Source organism: Mirounga angustirostris, unplaced genomic scaffold, assembly GCF_029215605.1.
Source record: "Mirounga angustirostris isolate CCGP_5_RB_7025 unplaced genomic scaffold, mMirAng1.0.hap1 SCAF_13, whole genome shotgun sequence".
Classification (NCBI taxonomy): Eukaryota; Metazoa; Chordata; class Mammalia; order Carnivora; family Phocidae; genus Mirounga; species Mirounga angustirostris.
In genome coordinates, this window is record NW_026991721.1 from 44,356,034 (window position 1) to 44,376,378 (window position 20,345).

Genomic DNA, 20,345 nt, shown 5'->3' on the forward strand with positions numbered 1-20,345 from the left:
TTTGAACGAATAAGCTGAAAATAAAAACTATTAAGAAAGTTCAGTGGGATAGTCAGTAAAAAATTTAACAAAAAAGGTCAAAAGCTTTCCTATGCCGCACCAATAACCATTTAGAAAATATAAAGGAAGAAATAATCCAGTCCAGTAGCAAAAAATGCATAAGATAACTTGGAAAAATAAACTAATCAATTTAATGCAATTTCCGTGAAAATTCCAGCTCTTTTTGAACTTGGAAAATTTTATGACGTTATCTGGAAGTTTCTTTCTTTATTCTTCTAGATACCATGGGTCATTTATTTTTGTCCCTTGCAGAATTGTTGTCTTTTAGTTGAGATTTGTGTTATGCCTTCTGCTGAAACTGGAGACCTTCTTCATTTATTCATTCAGCAATATTTATTGAAGCCTAAGCTGTGGTAGTTACTGTTCTGGATATCTGGGATTTCTCAGTGTCCAACTTTCCTGGCACTTGCTTTCTATCGAAGAAACAACCATATAAACATAGCTATTCATTGAGGCTATTTGCTACTTTATTCAGTAACCCAAAGAGAAGTTTCTTAAGGCCTAAGAACTGGAAAAGTGGCTAAGGAATTCATATAAAGTTTACTCCTGAGCAAACAAAGGAAAGTTTCTCCTTTTGATTTGCCAGGGAAGCTTAGTCTATTGTTAGCTCAACTTGAGTAACTAAGATTTTTACGTCTATCCTATTCCAATACAAACTTTCCCCCCTTTTGGAACTCCTTATCTTCCTATTTCACCTACATTTTCACTGATCTTGCTTTTCAAAAATTTGAATTTTTTTGTTTCATTGTATTCTAATGTACTTGTGAATTGCTTCAAGACCTTGTGGGGATTAGAGGAACAAGATAACACCAAGAGGAAGCAGAGATACCCAGAATGTGGTGCATTTTTTGAGACAACTGCCCTGTCTCTTCAAAAAGCTAATATTAAGAAAAGCTATAAAATAGGAGGGACTATTTTTAGACTGAGAAATGGAAAAAAAAACTTTACAAAAACATAACCAAGTGCAGTAAGTGACCCTTGATTGGGTCCTGGCTCAAAAGAGTATCCACTATAAAAGATTATTTTGAGGAAAGCTGAGGAAATTTGAATATGGCATGGATAATAGATAATATTAGTAAATGATTGTTAATTTTCTCAAGACCTGATAATAGTGTCATGATTATGAAAGAGAATGTTCTTATTCTTAGAGAGACATACTTAAGTATGTTGGGGTGATGTGTCTTATCTGCAACTTTGGGATGATTCAGCAAAAAAATATATTTTATAAACATTTATGAGCAAATAAAGCATATATGGCAAATGTTAATTGTTGAATTGTTGAGTCTGGATATTGGATAGTATTGCTAAATCAGTGTGGATACTGTATTATTCTTTCACATATTCTGTGAAATATTTGGAAATTTTTGAAGTTGATATTTATCTTTTTTATTATCCACAGATAAAAGATATAAAACTGTGGTTATTAAAAACATTAGAATACTTCAGTGAAGCTATTTCCTATGCGATAAACCTTCTAAAGAAAGAGACTGATACTTTAATTTTCTATGGGGATTCAATTTAGAGACCCTATTATTATGGTCTGACTATCACTAGAACCACTAAAGGTGTTTGCTAGAATTTTGACGTCCAACATTACACAGACCTACAGACCAATCTTTGGGTAATTGACATATTCATTATTCCCTGAGTAATATTTTCATACACCTGATTTTGGGAATCATTATCTTAGATTTCATATTTTGCATTCACACTTCCTAACATATTCTTCTCGAATGGCAATTTTCTTTCTTTCTTTTTTCTTTTTTTAAAGATTTTATTTATTTATTTGTCAGAGAGAGAGAGGGCGAGTGAGCACAAGCAGGAGGAAGAAGCCGGCTCCCTGCTGAGCAAGGAGCCTGATCCCAGGACCCTGGGATCTCAACCTGAGCTGAATGAAGGCAGATGATTAACTGAGCCACCAAGGTGTCAATATCTATTTTTTAAATTAGAATTTGTTTTGATTTCAAGTAAAGTCGATGTCAAAGAAAATATCCTGAAACATTGACCAGAATAAATAAACTATAAAATGTAAAAAAAATAAAAATTAGAAAACCTGTGGTTATCAAAACTAAGCACGCTCATAAAACGGCCAACACAACAGAGAAAAGAATACTACAGGGTTGTTTAACCTGGCCACAGAGATTTTAAGGGTATTCTTTTTACCCCGATAGATGAAAAACAGCAACAAAAGCGGGCTCATTCAGGAAAAAACAGAAAATATTCTATTTGGAAACTGGCAATAGTCCTTTCCAGAAAAAACATGTCAGTTTCATGAACCCCCAAGATAAAACAAACAGGAAAAAAGTCACACACACGATTCACTCAACAAAACGTCCTCTGTTAACACAACCCGCAGTACAACCATCACTCACACCGCGAGGTAGTGGCAGTACAAAAAGACTGGCACGCATGTGCGCACCCACACATGCTCACGGTCACGCCCACTACAGAACACACACAGAAAATGGGTTTGCAATCTTATTACAGACAAGGGCAAGACCATTTTTTGTTGTTGTTTAGAAAATGCATAGAAACGCTCAGACATTTTAATAAAATTATTATAATAAAAAACTTGGAAAAATTAAATTATATATGAATGACTTACTTATGTACCTCTTTTTTTTTCTAGTACTCTCTGAGTGAAAGGATCTTGCATTACAAACGGAAGGGGAAAGGAGCAATTTCAAGTGGTATCTGGTCGCCAGTTGTAAAATTCCAGGGAAATACAGGATAATTTGATTATTCATAAATTTGGTATTTAAAAGATCAATTCTGAGAGTGGTTTCACTTGAAGTGGAAGCCTGAATACGGAGGCGTGAGAAGAGAGGGCGGAGAGAGTAGACCGTCTCTCAATAAACTCAGGATTTGTTGTTATTTTTGCCGCTTGGGGACTATGACATCACTGAAAATCTGAAATTACTCCCATTCCAGACCTCAGTGAACTCTCGCGATACTAGAGCCCAGTGGAGCGCGAAACGCCGTGGGAGGGGCTGGGGTGAGATCGACTGACTTCCGGCCAGGCCGTTGTCTGGGTGGCGCGGTCGAGTCATCGCTGGGCCTCGCCGCTTGGGTTTCCCATCTCTCCCCCCCGCCCCGGCGCGGGGGGTCGACCAGCCAAGTGGGGCGGGAGGCGACTCGGACGTTCCCCTCCGTTTCGCTCTGGCCAGCTCCCTGGCCTCCCGCGCTGGGATCTGGGGTCCTTGGGGCCCGCGAGGCCCGGTCTGAGGGGCCGGGGCCTACGTGGGCCCGCTGCTGGGCCCCATGAGGCATAGCCTGACGAAACTGCTGGCGGCCTCGGGCAGCGACTCCCCAACCCGTAGCGAGAGCCCGGCTCCAGCCGCGACCTGCTTGCTGTCCCCGGACCTGACCCGGGCGGCGGCGGCGGCGGCGGCGGCGGCGGCGGCGGCGGCGGCGGCAGCGGCAGCGGCGGCGGCAGAGGAGGAAGAGACGGCGGCGGCCGGATCTCCCGGCCGCAAACAGCCGCGCGGCGACGAGGGCGAGTTGGAGGCCGGGAGGGGGGGCCGCGGCGGCGTGGCCGTGCGCGCGCCCTCGCCCGAGGAGATGGAGGAGGAGGCGATCGCCAGCGTCCCCGGGGAGGAGACGGAGGACATGGACTTTCTGTCCGGGCTGGAACTGGCAGATCTGCTGGACCCCCGGCAACCGGACTGGCACCTGGAGCCCGGGCTCAGCTCGCCCGGGCCTCTCTCCTCGTCCGGCGGAGGCTCGGATAGCGGCGGCTTGTGGAGAGGGGACGACGACGACGAGGCCGCGGCTGCCGAGATGCAGCGCTTTTCTGACCTGCTGCAGAGGCTGTTAAACGGCATCGGAGGCTGCAGCAGCGGCAGTGACAGCGGCAGCGGCGAAAAGAGGCGGAGAAAGTCCCCAGGAGGAGGCGGCGGCGGCAGCGGCAACGACAACAACCAGGCGGCGACAAAGAGTCCCCGGAAGGCGGCAGCGGCTGCTGCCCGTCTTAATCGGCTGAAGAAGAAGGAGTACGTGATGGGGCTGGAAAGTCGAGTCCGGGGTCTGGCAGCCGAGAACCAGGAGCTGCGGGCCGAGAATCGGGAGCTGGGCAAGCGCGTGCAGGCACTGCAGGAGGAGAGTCGCTACCTACGGGCCGTCTTAGCCAACGAGACCGGACTGGCTCGCTTGCTGAGCCGGCTGAGCGGCGTGGGACTGCGGCTGACCACCTCGCTCTTCAGAGACTCGCCCGCCGGTGACCATGACTACGCTCTGCCCGTGGGAAAGCAGCAGCAGGACCTGCTGGAAGAGGACGACTCAGCGGGAGGAGTATGTCTTCATGTGGACAAGGATAAGGTGTCGGTGGAGTTCTGCTCGGCGTGCGCCCGGAAGGCGTCGTCTTCTCTTAAAATGTAGGGTCAAGTAATCTGCTCTTTATCCGCGTTTACCCCTTTCAACTCCCTTACACCATGTAAAACACCTTAGTGGGACATCTTCACTGGACACATTTCAGAGGAGGAAAAAGTAATATTGAATCTTTTAAGTGTTTAGCTAAAAGCATGAATGTGACACTGTAACCAACTCCTAATGATAACATGTGACTATTAAATCTCTCTGACAGTTTCTTTTTTAGGTGATTTCCTTCCTGCCAGGCTCCGTTGTAGGGGTTACAGAACAGTCGTTCCCGCCTCACAACCTGGTAAGGATCCATCTCTTCACGTAACGCTCATGCTCTGCTGCTTAGTCTACTTTAATGGGCAACATCTGAATTTGTGTGTGTGTGGGTTTTTTTTTTTTTCTTTTTTGGAACGTGGGAGGGGAAATCTAATTTGGGCCCTGTCCACCCTGGAAACAGACTTGTGCTGGTCAATAATGTATTTAAGATGCTTCTTCTGGTTGAAATAGCTGTTAATGTGTCCCCTTGTTCAGACTTGCGTGTACCTAGCTCTTCTGTCCCCAGTGTGGACATGGCCTTGGATGACATCGGTTCCAACTGTACACTGAAAGCTGCTAATAGAGATGCAGTTTGGAGACAGTGAAACAGGTGAAGTTGAATGGAAGTTCCGAGTTGTACAAGGTGCAAATTGGAATTCCAATTTTAGAGCAACTTTTTAGAGGTTGACAATAAGTATTTGGGGCTTGCACAAATGTGATAGTTATTTTGCTGGAGATGACAGAACTATCTTAAATATTTGGGTATGCCTTTTAGTTTTCAGTAGGAGATGTAGAAATACAATCTATTTAGAGTAAAAGATTTTAATATTTCACCATTAAAGAAGTTGGAAATTAACATGCATCTCTATGTTAATTGAAGGAGGAATAAGAATTGTTAATGAAATGTTTGAGGACCAGCACAGTGATTACCCTATCACTGACTATAAAAAATTGTTGAACACTTTTACTTTTGTTGTATTAAAATTTTAGGTTAAATTTATGTATGATTAGATATTGAAGGTTGTGAAATGTGAATGAAAACGTGTAAAGTGAGGCTTCACAAAGAATCTTACTCTCCTTATTTCAAAGGTTTTTGTCCTATTTAAAAATAATTTTTAAAATTGAGTGCTTCTGGCTACTTAAAGACAAAATTGACACTTTTTCCAAAGATGGGACATATTCTTCCCTTGAAGTACTGTATTATTCATTGTCGAATTGTATAGATTGAGTTACAGTGGCCTTCAGTGTAAGAGGCGTTAAGAAATTCTTTGTGAAACATCACTGTTTGATAAAGTATATACATATTTAGCATCCTTGTTTTTCTTTGTGCTAAAGTGGATACAGCTGTTGGGGCAGAAGAGACGGGACCAGCTGCTGGCCACATTTCCTGCTTTATTTTAAAAGGTAGTATAAGAAATGAGGAAAAAGAGGTAATATCAGGGCTTCTGCTGTCTTTTATTTTAAAATGTTCATAATTAAAAAGTATTTTCCAGCAGTCCAAAGATGTAAGTTATCTTACACATGTTTTATTTTGTTGTTACTTGGTTATAAAAATGGAATCCTTGTTCTTGCACAACTGTAAATGTTTTGTTGCTAGATAACACGATTTGAGACCAACTTGGTCTCTGGTTTCCAGTGCATTACAGCATATTTTGTAAAATCATCTACTGCACTTGAGCATGAATGGGTAGTAGCCAAATTCACAACCTGGAGTGATGAACCTGCTTATACCTAAGTGCAGGAGCAAGCCCCTCACAATGCAGCTGCATGGATTTTTAGTGCCTACTGAATTATATATATATTATATATATATATATAAACCAAAAGTAGTTGGAAAAATTATTTGAAATGACTAATTTGTGCTATCTCTATGGAATATGTTAAATGTAGCTTTTTGAAACAGAAGCCTTGAATTGAAATTAATACTTGAACATTTTGTATATATTTCTTTGTATATAATTTTGTGCAGTACCAATGACAAAAATATGGTGTCATAATAAAACCAGGTTTGTTGATCTTTCAGTTATGGGCTCAAAGAATTTATTCATCTCTAACATGACATTGGAAAATAATGGATGAAAATAGGAAAAATGATTGTTGTTAATGCTGACTGTGGGTCTTAAAAGGTTCTGGAAGCAGTAAGTGTGTTTTTCTAAAATACCATTCCCTTGGAATATTTTCTTCTAATGTCAGTGCTTTTCCTGCATTATTTGAAGTTCGGGGCTGGGGAGAAACAGTAGACAAAGCTTTCTGAATTGGGATGCTTTGAAAATTCCAAGTGTAGATTTTTAGGATGCCATTTTATAAATGGCAGTTTTTGGAAATACTTGATTAAGAACTTTTGAAAATGGAGATTAGTATCGCCTATTTTTAAAGCTGCTTTGTTAGGCTCCTTATGTTTTAACTGTCTTTTCTTAGTTTCCATTTCATTCTCTCTTTTTTTTTCTTTTCTAATTTTGGTGACTTAGTGATTTTGTCATTTTTTGCATCAACTTCATGGTCTTGTTTTTACATGGTATTGCATGTATTTAGGACCTGTCAGGGGCTTTAAATAAATTTGATCATATTTATGTGTAAGCACATTTTACTGTAAATGTTTGGGTTTCTGAATTTACAACAGATCTGTTTCAGTATGTAGTAAACAATATCTTAAAGTGTCCTATTCACTACTTGTTAATTAAAAAAAGTTATGATTAATATGAAACTGTTGTCTTACTATTTTTAGAAAATTGTGTTCTGAATGATTAGTAGTTGGATAGAGGAGATTTCTGGAATATAATATGGTTTGTTTTGAAATTTTAAGGTTTGGCTCTATTGTAGAGGTTGAAAACAGTATTTGAGGAACCTTTTTTTTTCTTCCCTAATTGCCTCTATGGCAAAATGATACAGAATTAGTGTAAAGAGGTAGCTTTTTGATATTTGTCTTCTGATGGTGACAGGAATTCATACATTAATTGAACTAACACATCATATTGACCGCCTATTTCTATCATATTGACTTACTGTTTCTGCACTTTCTTGACCAGTCCTAACTAAAAAGTCCACGTTTGTTAAAATGTAGTCACACCTCTGATATAATCCGACAAAAAGTGTTCGAAGTATTTTAAATATTTGTGCATTTTGTAATCACTAAATTAATCTCTCTCTCTTCTCTTTAAACAGCTTAGCAGTGTCTGCAAAAACGAATCTTTTCCTACAACCTGTTAACTGACTGGACTGATGGTAACAAAGTAATTGTGGGAGCCATGTCGGTCAAAAATTTGGCATCTGCTGAAAAAAATGAATGCCATTTTCAAGTTCCCAAATTACTTCTATACTGATTTCACTTTCCAGATATGGAGATATGAAAAGATTCTCTGGAATCCTTGAAAGACTTAATAGAAATATATGAGACTAAGTTAATTTTGGAACAAAATTATACTTTTTTTTTTTTTTTTGTCTTTCATGGGAGTGATGATCAGTTCTTTGCATAACTTTCAAAAATTGTAACCATTTGAGAAGAGAATTATAGTATTTCATCAAGGAATATTAGACTCATTACATAGTCAAGAACACATTCTATGGAATTACATTTAGTGGTGTAGTATTACATAAACAGGCCATCAGGGATCACAGAGCATATCATGAGTTTGTATTTATTTCCTGGAACTTGAGAGCCAATCTGAAGTATAGGCAGACCTTGCTGAGTAGAATATAGAAGTTAATGTAAAGTCCTTAACTATAAAGAGTAGTCTTTTTAACAGATGCATTGATTTGTCTTGTGTATCTTTGAAAAAATTATGATTAAATATGTGAGTAGTTAATTGCAATTCAGGGTAATAGGATGCTTGCATTCTGAGGTTTTGGCTTCTTGAGTTTTGAGTACTTGACCCTTTTTGACTATTTTGAGGTTTCTTATGAATGGTATCCTAGTTTTTAATGTTATATATTAAATGTCTCTAGTGTTATGTAAGGGCTTTAGTATTCTGGATGATGGGAGTGGTTTTTTTCCACATAATATGGTTGTTTTACTTAATTGAAACATTTTTCCAGTTTATTACAAGTGTGAAAAAACACTCAACTCTGGATTGTTTTATTTCATTTTTGATGGATTATGTTAATACATTCTTTCATCTGGTCTAGACTGAGTCATTTTATCTTACTGACTCATTGGGAAGTGTGCAGACCAGAGAGGTGGGAGGGGTAGGAGATCGGCCCAGGATGATTTATCATAACTATACAGTTTGGTTATTGTATGATATTAAACCCACTCTGTTTCTTGTAATCTAAATTTAGCCAGTATCTGTGATGTGAGGCAGCAAAGGGCATGCCCAGTGGCTTATACTTGACTGATGGATGCTCCCATGGTACAAACGCTCCAGCTGGTTGTAATTCCACAACCAAAGATTTGGCATGAATTCTAGTTGGTGACGATTAAGAACAGAGTGATTCACTGATAACGAGTAATTACCTTTAAAAATATGTGATCACCTGGTTCAGCATTTTGAAGTACTAGTTTAAGGTCTCACTAATTAGTAAGCTTTTTAAGCTAACTAATCTGATTCTTGAAAGTTGAATAGGTAGTAAAATACTTTCAAGTGTTTTTTCCCCCCACACTCATAAAAGTTTTGAGACCCTCCCAAATGTTTATATTTCTGTGTTTTACTGTGCTGCAGTTTTTTCTTCAGAAACCAGGTAGTTACCATCTAAGCTAGGGATCAAAACGGGGAGGTCTTCCATTAGAAACTTGTAGAATGTTTTGTGTGGCCAGCACAGTATTTTTCGCATATTTGAACTTGACTATCTCAGTCCTCTCTGGCAGTCACTTGTTACTGCCTTATAATACCAGACTGCTCTCAGCTCTGACCTAGACTACAAATGGTCATTTACTTTCAATTTTGAAATGCAGAAAAATTAAACCGGAGATAATTTAAATTCAGAAAGTAAATAACTGTCATTAGGAATATAGATCATGCAATATTAGGGAAAAACAGATATTTAAAAAAATATATAGGTTAATAGAAAGTTGCTTGTGAACCTGCCTTTGCCTTTTTCATTGCTTTGGTTACTGATAGGTTTTTTATTCCTTTTTACCTTTCCCTTATTTGTACATTCAAGATTTCTTAGAGCCATTTTCCCCACTTTTTAAAAGGAAACCAGTTTACAGTTGACTTCAATAATTTTTGTAGTTTTGTTGACCCAAAATAATTTTTGTTGAAAATTATTCTGCTTAATTTTTAATCTAATTTAAAAATGTAGTCTGTAATGGTGTTTTGAAAAATTGTGTAGTTGTGTTAATATGCATAGGTTTGATTTTTATTGGTGGCCCAAGTTTTCTTTACACTGCCTTTGAATTTTGCATCTTTGCTGTATACCCATGGAGGTCAATTTCCTAGACCTCTCTGGCTTTTAAGGTTCTTTTGTTTGGGGTTTACAAATTAATATCTGAAGTATAATATAATGAGTCCTCTTTCTTAAAGCCAGATAACTACACCAGGTAAATTGTAAAAGACGGATTTAAATAGTTTAGTATGACTGAACTATTAAAAACTGCCTTCCTGACTGAGGCAGTGTTCTTTTGGTCTTAGCTACAAATGACTGTTCCCTAAATTGTAACACAGATCACAGCAAGTTTACATGTATTTATCTGCCCCCAACCAAAAATTTTTGTAGACTTGTAGCAATAGATGTAAAATAATACGGTCTTCTGCTTACGTTGCCCATTTTTACTAATTGAAAAGATAATTTAAAAAATACGTGGTAGAGGACAGATTCTTGAAAGGAATTCTTCTTGGTTACAGAAACCATTGCAAACTCTTCTATTTATAGAAGGTATTATGCTAGAATGTGTCAGGATAAGAAAACAATTTGTACTGAATTACCAATTTAGTTATATCAGTGGCTTTTGAATTATCCCAAGTTGATAGCACCATTCTTTTTTTAAGGAGTCTAATTGAGTAATTTGGGTTTATTTTTGAAGTTAGGAGCTACTTCTAATTCATTTTCTTCTCTGCTGTGATAAGTAGAACTCTCCTTTAAATAAAAATGATAGAATGTAGATAGAAGTGTGTAATTTTGGGTCAGAGAGTATATTCATTATAGAAAGCAGAAAATTCAGAAAGAAATCAAAACAAAAAGAAAAATCACCCCTAATTCTGTAACCCAGAGAATATTCATGGCAAAATATAGATTCTTTTGCCTCATAATTGGGATCATTTCATATATAAGTTTGCTAGGGAATACATTTCAAGGCACTTGTTGAACATCAGTTTCGCTTTCTGAAAAATTTAAAACGTATTTTGTTAATTTCATTTGAATTTTAAAATCTTTAGCTGGACTGCTTTCTCTTTGGAGACCCTGAAGGCCTGTCTCACTCACGAGGCTGCCTTTTCTAGGTGACAAGCTAAATTCTCCTTTCATATAATTAAGTAGCATAAGATTATTTAACAAATATGTCACTATATCTGAAAGGGATAATTAAGATGCTTGTGAATATGATCTGGGATGGTACTTACTGTATTTGGTATGACTGGCTTATTTCATAAGAAAGTATTGGTCTAGATCTATATTGTCCAATACTGTAGCCATTAGCCACATGTGGCTAAAAAATTTAAATTAATTTTAAATTCATGTATCCAGTTGGGACTAGTTACATTTCAGATGTGCAGTAGCCACATATGGCTAGTAGCTAACATTGTCAATCATGTATAAAACATTTCCATCATTACACAAAGTTCTGTTGGACAATGCTGATTTAGATGCTGTCACGTAAGACTGGTTTGAAGAACTGAGATGAAAAGTTTTACGAAGGGGAACACAAAAGGTCACTTCAAAAATTTAAATGATCTGGGGGCGCCTGGGTGGCTCAGTCGTTAAGCATCTGCCTTCGGCTCAGGTCATGATCCCAGAGTCCTGGGATGGAGCCCTGCATCGGGCTCCATGCTCCGCGGGAGGCCTGCTTCTCCTTCTCCCACTCCCTCTGCTTGTGTTCCCTCTCTCGCTCTTTCTCTGTCAAATAAATAAAAATTTAAATGATATGTTTTAGGAAATGAGGAATATTAAACTAGGCTATTTTAGAAAACAAAACCAGGAACAATAGGAACAGTATAACTACCATTTAAGTGCTACCATTTATGTCAGGTGCTGTGTTAGTCAACTTCCATATATTATGTAATACCCTACTGAGTTAGGTTACTGATGAAGAAACTGAGAACCAGAGAAAAGAGGTTAACTTGCTTAACATCAAACTGAAAAGAAGAGGCCTAGGTATGTGATCCCAAAGAACTATCCCACACTAAACGGAAGCTTCAAAGGTAGAATTTGCCTCAATCTTCCAAGAATATAGCTTTCCAAAGACAAACAAGTAAGAGGACTCTAGAAGTAGGTAACTATATCATTGTATCACTGTATCAGTCAATATATGGGCTCTAGCTGAGACTATCATCTTTTAGACTGCTGGAATTGATTCCTCTGTGAGGAAGGTTGTTAAATATGTCCTAAATTTCTATGGATTAGTAATACCTATGGGAACAGTGAATTGGGAAAATGAAGTGAACATTTGCTGTAGTGAACTAATCCTCATCCCCACCTCCCATTTTCATTCCTGCTTGGATTCTTTATGAGGTCTTCAGTAAAAACTGCTGTATGGTTATTTTTCCGGTTACAGACTAAAATATGGTTTAATGTAAAGGAGTGGAGCAAGCAAAGTAGAAGAGAATATAGGGCAAACTAGAGAAGTTAAGCTTTTGTTTAAGGATTAAGTTTAAGGATTTTGTTTAAGTTAAGAATACTACCTTATTAGTATTCAGCCTTTGCTGCCCTGTGTAGCCTTATGTTATAGGTCCCAGAATTGTACCTCATATGATTAAAAGTCTACGTTTATTCATACACTAGACACTTACTCATACATTACAATTTTATTTTTGTGTACACATTTGTTTAACAGTCACTGAATTTCTAGGCCAGGTTCAGGTAACTGAAGGGCCTTTATAATTAGCTTATATTGTCTAGATCCAAGGTATGCTGCAAACATAGTCTGGAGCAAAATGGGAAATAACATCTTTCTAAAGACAGGCTTAGAAATTCTAGTCCAGTAAGTTAAGATGTTTCCTTTCTCTGGCAGTGGGGCTGACTCATATCTGTAAGAAAACATTGAGACAGTTCTTTAGAAAAGATAGTTGTATCAAATGGCAAACCTTTGTACAATATATATTAATCCTAGAAGTCTTAGGATAAAAGTAGTTTAGGTAAAGATTAAGTTAATTCAGTTATTCTCTTTGATGTCTATTGGTCCTTAAAACTGTACTTTTGTTTTCTTTTGTCCCTTTCTCCACTTTACCTCTGAAGGCCCATACAGCTTAGATTGCTTGATATAAGAGTTCTATCAGAAAATAACTGAATTGGGGTGCCTGAGTGGCTCAGTTGGTTAAGCGTCTGCCTTTGGCTCAGGTCATGATCCGAGGGTCCTGAGATTGAGCCCCACATCGGGTTCCCTGCTCAGTGGGTAGCCTGCTTCTCCCTCTCCCTCTGTCTCCCAGCTCATGCTCTTGCTCTCACTCTCTATCTCAAATAAATAAATAAAATCTTAAAGAAAGAAAATAACTGCATTATACTGGTTTATAGCCAACCATTTTGTGATGGAATTTTCCTTTAGTGGAATTGCTCAAACTCTTAAGACTGAGCATATAATTAGCTATCATGTTAGGCATAGTACTGTTTGTAGCTTTGTGGTTGGCATTCAGTACACAAATTAAGTAAAGAACCTGAACTACACATGCAAGAAATATGATGGGATCAATTTCTAGAACTGTTTTCAAATTCTTGAGAAGTAGTATTACTTATAAGAAAAAAAGTCTAACTTATTTTTTTATTTTTTTTGAAGATTTTATTTATTTGACAGAGAGAGACACAGTGAGAGAGGGAACACAAGCAGGGGGAGTGGGAGAAGGGAGAAGCAGGCTTCCCGCGGAGCAGGGAGCCCGATGTGGGGCTCGATCCCAGGACTCTGGGATCATGACCTGAGCCGAAGGCAGACGCTTAACCGACTGAGCCACCCAGGCGCCCCAAAGTCTTTTATATTAAAAAACTAACATTCCCTTAAAGGCAGAAAATGTATCTATTTTAATTTGTGCATTTTCTAGGTAATCATTTATATATTGAAGTTTTCCATTGATTATATGAGAAAACAATCTTACCTGGCTGCTAGGCCACCATTCACAGGTATAGCCAAGATAACAGGGTACAGAGCACCAAAAACGAGACCAACTAGTCCACCCCGTGTTATGGTACAGGTTTCACAATTCAAATCACCTAGGAAATAAATCAGTTCTGAAAATGAAGGTCATGATAGTCATGCAAACATGATTTTAAAGAACGCAACGTCTTAAAGGTGTCAGAGATACTCAACTTTTAGGCAGCAAATGCAAATCTATAAGGCATGTTAGAAGGTATAATTATAGTACAGATAACCTAAAATAGCCAGGAGTAACTGCTAGAGGATTTTTAATCTGTTTGTACTGCTTTTATCTTTCTGCACTTGTACTGGCAAACCTGAGCTAATACTCTTCTGTCGAAAACTTTCAACCCGTGGGAATTTTTAAAAAATAATTTGTACTTCGTCTTGTGTTTTTACATTATATAGTGACTATTTTTATAAAATTCTTTATTCATTTCCAAGTTAGTGTAAGCTATATTAAAAATAGAAAGCTAAGTTAATAACATGTTTTACTCTGTTCAACTGACTGGGTGGTAGGTTTCCCTAGATCATAAAAATTCTTTCTACACTGATCATGGGGATTCAAGCAAAATACTCATCCAGTTTAAACCAATTTGGAACAGCACTTAAGAGAATTTAAATGGACTGTCTTTTATCCCACCATCATCTGTAGTAATAATATTTTTATGTGAAATCAAATTTTTCATGATCTATAGGCATGCCCTGTTTCATTGTGCTGTACTTTACTGCCCTTCACAGATAACACATTTTTTTTTTTTAATTAAAGGTTTGTGGCAACGCTGTTTTGGTCAGGTCTGTAGGCACCATTTTCCCAGCAGCATTTGCCCACTTCATGTCTCTCTCACATTTTGGTAATTCTCATAATATTTCAAACTTTTTCATTATTATTTGTTACCGTGATCTGTTATCAGTGATTACCACACACTGGAAGCTCAAATGATGGTTAGCACTTTTTAGCAATTTTTTAAGGTATGTACATTGGTTTTTTTAGACATAATACTACTGCACCCTTTAAACAGGCTATAGCATATTGTAAACATAACTTTTATATGCACTGGGAAACCAAAAAATTCATTCACTTTATTGCAGTAGTCTGGCAAACCATATCTCCAACATATGCTTGTACTCAAAGCACTTGCACATACGGTAAACTATCAAAAGGAAATCAAGTCTCCATATATTTGATAATTCTTTTATATACATTTAGTGCTTTGAGAGATTTACTATGTAAATAGACTCTTCTTCCCATAAGTGTTTTCTCTCTTGAGGGACTTCTCTATAAGTTTTTTTTTAAAAACTAAGGCAGTCATCATTTAAAAAAATAAAGTTAGCAAATATTTCTTTAAGAACTGTGGGAAAGATAAGTTAGGTAAGGGAAAGTATTTAGAACTTCCATGTATATTGTATTTTACTTGTACAGAAGACTGCTAATATGAACTACCACTTTACATTATCCATGCACTGACTATGATATAGCATATAGTTAGTTACCTGATGTTAATATTTAAGGATTACCATAAGGTGCAAATATATACTAAAGCAAATTCTGGTGATAGTGAAATAGAATTTACCTGTATTCAAAGGTAAACTTACAAAACCTTTGTAAGATATGTGCGCAGTCAAAAATGGGATCACTGCCATTGGTAAGCCAGCGGCTATACGAGCCTGTGTCACATTTAGGATGCGTCGAAAAAGACTATTTGCTATTAGACCACAGAGACCAGCATTAAGTCCAACATATGTTGATCCATGTTCAAACAGATTCCTGAATGGTGACAAAAAAGAAAATTTGGGGAGGTGTACTATATTGTGTGAGCTGTCCAACAATTCTGGTGTATGTTATAGGACTTAACAGGACTTTAGGAATAACAGGATACAACATTTATCCCTTACAGCTCCATAAAACAACCTTTTAAAATAATTTACATATAGATGTTTATCCTAAAGGCTTTTGAATTTGGTCAACACTTAAGGATAGAGTGATACATTCAGATTTTGCTAAATGTATTTTGTGATTCTGCAAAAGATATTAGTATAGAAAATTTCCCCCAACTATAACAGGCAAGAGCTTCTGAAGAGTCTGATATGAATGTCTCTCCTTTGGGTGCCCACAATACCCAATAATTACCTCTCTAGCACAATAGATGATAAAGTGATACTATCTTACAATCACTGAGCACCTACTACATGCAGCAGACTTGATGCTGAAGTCACAAAAAATTATATTCTATCTTCAGTGTTTTCATAGTTTATTATTGGAGGATGAAAGACGTGAGCATGAGATACAACAAATCTACTAAAATGGTAATGGAAGTACAAGAGAGGCAGTTTAAAAACTTAGGGTACACAAGATATTATTTAAAAAGTGAGGAGAGCCTAGAGAACCTACCAATAGTAACAACAGAAAATACATGAATGTGAAAGACCTATGTATTTTTGTGGGCACTGAGGGAATGGGAAACTTGAGCGCTTCTTCTGAAATCCTTTTATCTTCATAACAATCTTGTGAAATATATATTATCTCCATTTTAGTTCCAGCAACCAAATGCTCAGTAGATAGTTTGCCCATATATATTTTTACATATTACTATATTAATATAATTATTTTGAATATATGAATTAAGTTATATACTGATGTGAAATATTAAACTATGTAAATAAAAAGGAGTGCTACTAGAATCTGAATAGCAAAGTTTATGGTCTCCCAAATTTTAATTTCCTATGGCTTAGAGTCACATTTTTTAGTTAATAATTCAGTAAGTACAAAATTGTTATTATCTAACAGCTCCTTTGCAAGTCAGTTTTCCAAAAAAATGCCTCTACTACTGGAAACTCATGAATGGCAAGACACACGTTTAAAACTAGACACACAAATGTGAAACACATGAACTATAAGATCATATTTAAGTGGCAATGAAATACATGGTACATAAAATTATTTTGTAGATCAGAAAGTAAGGTTTTTGATATTAAAGTTTCATATACCTAAGGACTTTTCAAGTAACTATTAAGCATATGAAATGATAATGCAAGAAGGGGTGAGGATTCAAGCTTAGGAGACCAAGGATAAGAAAATAGGAACAGAGGAAAATAGGGAATAAGGCAAAGGTAAGGAGACACTGTCATCTGCTCTGTTCAGGTGCCAGTGTTTGAGAGCAATTTATTACTTCCAAACTAAAGCTTACTTTGCTGTTCTAGCTTACTTGCCCACTGCTTCTCCATTCTAATTTGGTGAAAGTACCAGTGATACAGCCTGCTCTTTTCTCTTCAAAGCTGCCACCATCTACTCTATTCCTTATGTCAGTCTTTCTGGCGCTCTGCCTTACTGACCTGGAAACATGGACACACGCCTTTTTGTGCTTGAAAAGTTTTTCTGTTACCCACCTCAGGAAAATAACAAAAAGGATGTACAATGTGTGTGTGGTGGGGGAAGAGCTGTAGGATACAGCTTATGAAATCTCCCAAGTTCTTACTGCTGCCCTGGGTTTATAGGTTCTCTCTTGTTGACAGCGTAAGTGGCAGCAAGACTGGAATTTACTCAGGACAGTAAGATTGTAATTCCAAAATGTATTTCAAATCCTTCAAACCCTTACCATCACTACTTCACCAAGATTACCATGCCAGTTTTCCTACTATCTTCTTTTTTTTCCCTCTCCTACCTTAAATCTATTTCCCAAAAGCAACTGGAATGTTCTTTAGAAATGTTAGCTGGATCATAATCATTTGCTGTCCTTTAGCCTTATGCCTACTTCCCTGTACTTCACTAACACTGGTTCCTGAGATATGATCAACTCTGCTATCCTGTGGCCTAGGCATATGCCAACCCCTCTGCCTGAGATCCTGAAATATTATTCCTTCACCCCCTCCCTAGGCTGGCTCCTTTTTTTTTTTTAATCCTTTCTGGCCTCATAATTTCTATTTAAATGGAACCTAGTCAGAGAGGTCTTCGTGCTAAGGAAGTGCACTATAGTTCACTCAGTGTTGTCCTCAAAGATCAGTATGGTTCCATATAGCCTTTTTCTATTTAATGATACAGATCTTTTAGCCATGATCCCATTTCTCTGGCATTCCTTGTCTAGTTATGTGTGTTACACAGCACTCTCTTGGACTGTTAGACATAATAGAAATGCACTGACAAGACAATTTAAAACCATCTTAAAGGTCTGTTACTTAGATGAATGCATAAATGTTAAACTCTAAGCCAAATGGAAAAACTGAGAATGATCATATAATTAGATCCAAAGACATGAATTCTAACCTCAACTTCAAGCAAAATGGTTAATCTCTCTTGGTCTCAGGTTTTCTCAATAAGGCAAGAAAAAGAGCTCCGTTTCCTTCTGATAGTCTGTGTTTATATTCAAACCAAATAAATGTGAGATAATGAACCAATGATGAAAATCCACCTGGTAAAAAATATTTTTAAATTAAGAAGGGATCTTACCTTTCTGCTTCTGGGAGTTGATTAATTTTTCTGGTTATGATATTGAAAATTAAGTCTTCCTTGACAGTATCATTTGGTTCATGATTTTCCATCTTGAGCCTTAAAATATTTTTCAATAATAGATACCTATAGAAAAACAACAAAAAGACTTTTAAAAAGCTTTCTAAATATCATAAATATTTAATTTAAAAAATTAGTTATAGCTTGATTCATTATCTGAAAAATCAGTGCATACATACCATATCAAAAAATATTTTCTAAGTAAAATAGAAACCAGAACATGAAAAACAACCCATAAAGCTTCTAGGAAATACAGAATATCTTCATAACCCTTAAAAATATTTCTTAATTTGCAAATAGCACTGAACATAAAACTAAAATTAACTAATTAAAATTAAGAACTTGTGTTGATCAATAGATACTATAAAGAGAAGCCAGTGTGGGAGAAAATGTCTGCAATATAACTGACAAAGGAGCAGTTAGTACCGAGAAAATGTAAAAAGTGCACATCATTAAAAAAAACTCACAAAAGGTTTGAACAGGTATTTTCAGAGGGAAGCAAACAGCCAATAAACAAAATATGCTTAACCTCATAACCAGGGAAAAAATTAAAAACAGTGAGATATCCATATGTAGGTTAGCTAAATTAAAACCTGACAATTTCAGTTCCTGGCAAAAATGTGGGGTAACTGAAACTCTGGTGTGCTGCTGGTAGAAGTGTACATGGCACCCACTTTGGGTACAACCACTTTGGAAAAGAATCTGGTATTATTTGGTAGGTAGAAGAAACATATTAGCAATTTCACTTTTAAGTATACCCTAAAGTAGAAATAAGCAAAATTTCTCTGAAGGGCCACATAGTAAATATTTTAGGCTTTGCAGGTAACACAACGTCTTTGTCAAATAGGCCAGTAGTTTCTTGATCCCTGCACTAGTTAGAGTGAATGCAGAGTAGGGGGATGGTGAATGGTGAGTTTCAACCCAAAGATTTAGCTCATTAAACAAGATTTCAGGGTAGCAACGTTAAGAAAAGCTAAAGTTCAGAAATAACAGCAAAATACAACATGGTTTTATGAAATTAGATTTTCATGGTTATCTATTTGCTACAAGATTAATTTACAACACTGATTTACTGCTGGGTACCTGTTAGATACAAGAGGTCACTGGGAGCATGTTAAGTGAGATTTCATATCCTTAGACTTAGAAATTTACATGTAGGTTTCCTGGACTCAAACTTCTTGAGGGCCTTGGTTGCAGTGCCATGACAGACACAATCTCTGCCCTACAGGAGCTGTGAATGATTTTGTTGGAGGAGGGTGTGTGTGTGTAGAGATACATAAATTCAGTATACACAGAGAAAGTGTACGGTGTATATGTTGGAGGCGGGTGTGTGTGTGTGGAGACACATAAATTCAGTATATAAAAAGTGTACGGTGTATATGTCTGAAATGTTATTCCCTCCGAAAGTCCTGCCTAATGCTATCACTAGTTTTCTGTTCCATGCTCTGCATACTGGTGAGGTTCCGAGTTCTGTGAACTAGCTATTTTTAAAAATTTTTTATTGTTATGTTAATCACCATACATTACATCATTAGTTTTTGTGAACTAGCTATTTCTAAGGTGTAGCTATTAAAAGTCTCCCTTAATTCGGTAAAAGTTTGATACGGCAGCCTGCAGTAAGACGTTGTGTGTCTGTTATTAATAAATCCTAATCCAAGATAATGCCACCTTTAAATACTATAAACATTTCAAAAGGCTTTTGCATTAGCTACCTTACGTTAACTATGAGACAATGAGTCAAGTGGGGACTCTCAAATTAAGTTAGGCCAAGGTCACTCTGGATATTGGCAGTAAAACCTGGGTTAAATTCAAGCGCAGACGTTTATTTTTTTTCTTGGCTTAACTTAAATCTAAGATCTTTTTTTCTGGTGTGCAAAGTGAAAAGACGGTAGGTGCCGTCTCCCCTATCCCCCCTTACGACCCACTTCCAGGATCTCATTCCCACACTGCCGGTGAACAGCATGTCACCGCTCTGTGCTTCTCCAGATACACGGGCATTTACCTTTTTTTCCGGGATGCCAGTAACTTATGCTCTCCTCACAGCAGTCGGTGCCTCCACCCGGTCTCGGCGACCACGACGGGGTTCACTCCAACCTTTGCTCACCTACCCTGAGCGCAGCCATCTTTGGCTGGCACGTGACTCGAGTCAGGCAGGGGCGGGGGCGCGGCCGCTGA

The 20,345-nt window shown here is 37.6% G+C and overlaps 2 protein-coding genes across 13 annotated transcripts; one reads left to right on the forward strand and one right to left on the reverse strand.

The window, feature by feature from the left end:
- The first annotated feature begins 2,892 nt into the window (after positions 1 to 2,892).
- CREBZF (CREB/ATF bZIP transcription factor) lies at positions 2,893 to 8,578 on the forward strand. 11 transcript variants are annotated; one of them, XM_045894542.3, is made up of 4 exons: positions 2,893 to 4,433; positions 4,643 to 4,720; positions 4,951 to 5,065; positions 5,791 to 8,578. In XM_045894542.3, exons 1-2 carry the CDS (start codon positions 3,322 to 3,324, stop codon positions 4,656 to 4,658), a joined length of 1,128 nt encoding a protein of 375 aa, XP_045750498.1. In that variant the 5' UTR covers positions 2,893 to 3,321; the 3' UTR covers positions 4,659 to 4,720; positions 4,951 to 5,065; positions 5,791 to 8,578. The 11 variants fall into 11 exon arrangements, with proteins under 11 accessions (XP_045750498.1, XP_064432887.1, XP_064432891.1 ...); XM_064576818.1 differs by having other exon boundaries at positions 2,894 to 4,433; positions 4,643 to 5,859; positions 6,479 to 6,593; positions 7,618 to 8,578; XM_045894544.3 differs by having other exon boundaries at positions 2,894 to 4,433; positions 4,643 to 5,065; positions 5,791 to 5,859; positions 6,479 to 8,578.
- On the reverse strand, positions 6,611 to 20,325 carry TMEM126A (transmembrane protein 126A). Of its 2 annotated transcripts, none has more exons than XM_054512157.2 (5): positions 20,173 to 20,325; positions 18,111 to 18,236; positions 15,241 to 15,434; positions 13,629 to 13,743; positions 6,611 to 11,442 (listed from the first exon to the last, which is right to left on the reverse strand). In XM_054512157.2, the coding sequence occupies exons 2-5, from the start codon at positions 18,200 to 18,202 to the stop codon at positions 11,331 to 11,333; spliced, it is 513 nt and encodes a 170-aa protein (XP_054368132.1). In that variant the 5' UTR covers positions 18,203 to 18,236; positions 20,173 to 20,325; the 3' UTR covers positions 6,611 to 11,330. The 2 variants fall into 2 exon arrangements, with proteins under 2 accessions (XP_054368132.1, XP_045750495.1); XM_045894539.3 differs by lacking the exon at positions 6,611 to 11,442 and adding an exon at positions 12,336 to 12,572 and having other exon boundaries at positions 20,173 to 20,323.
- Positions 20,326 to 20,345: the final 20 nt, after the last annotated feature.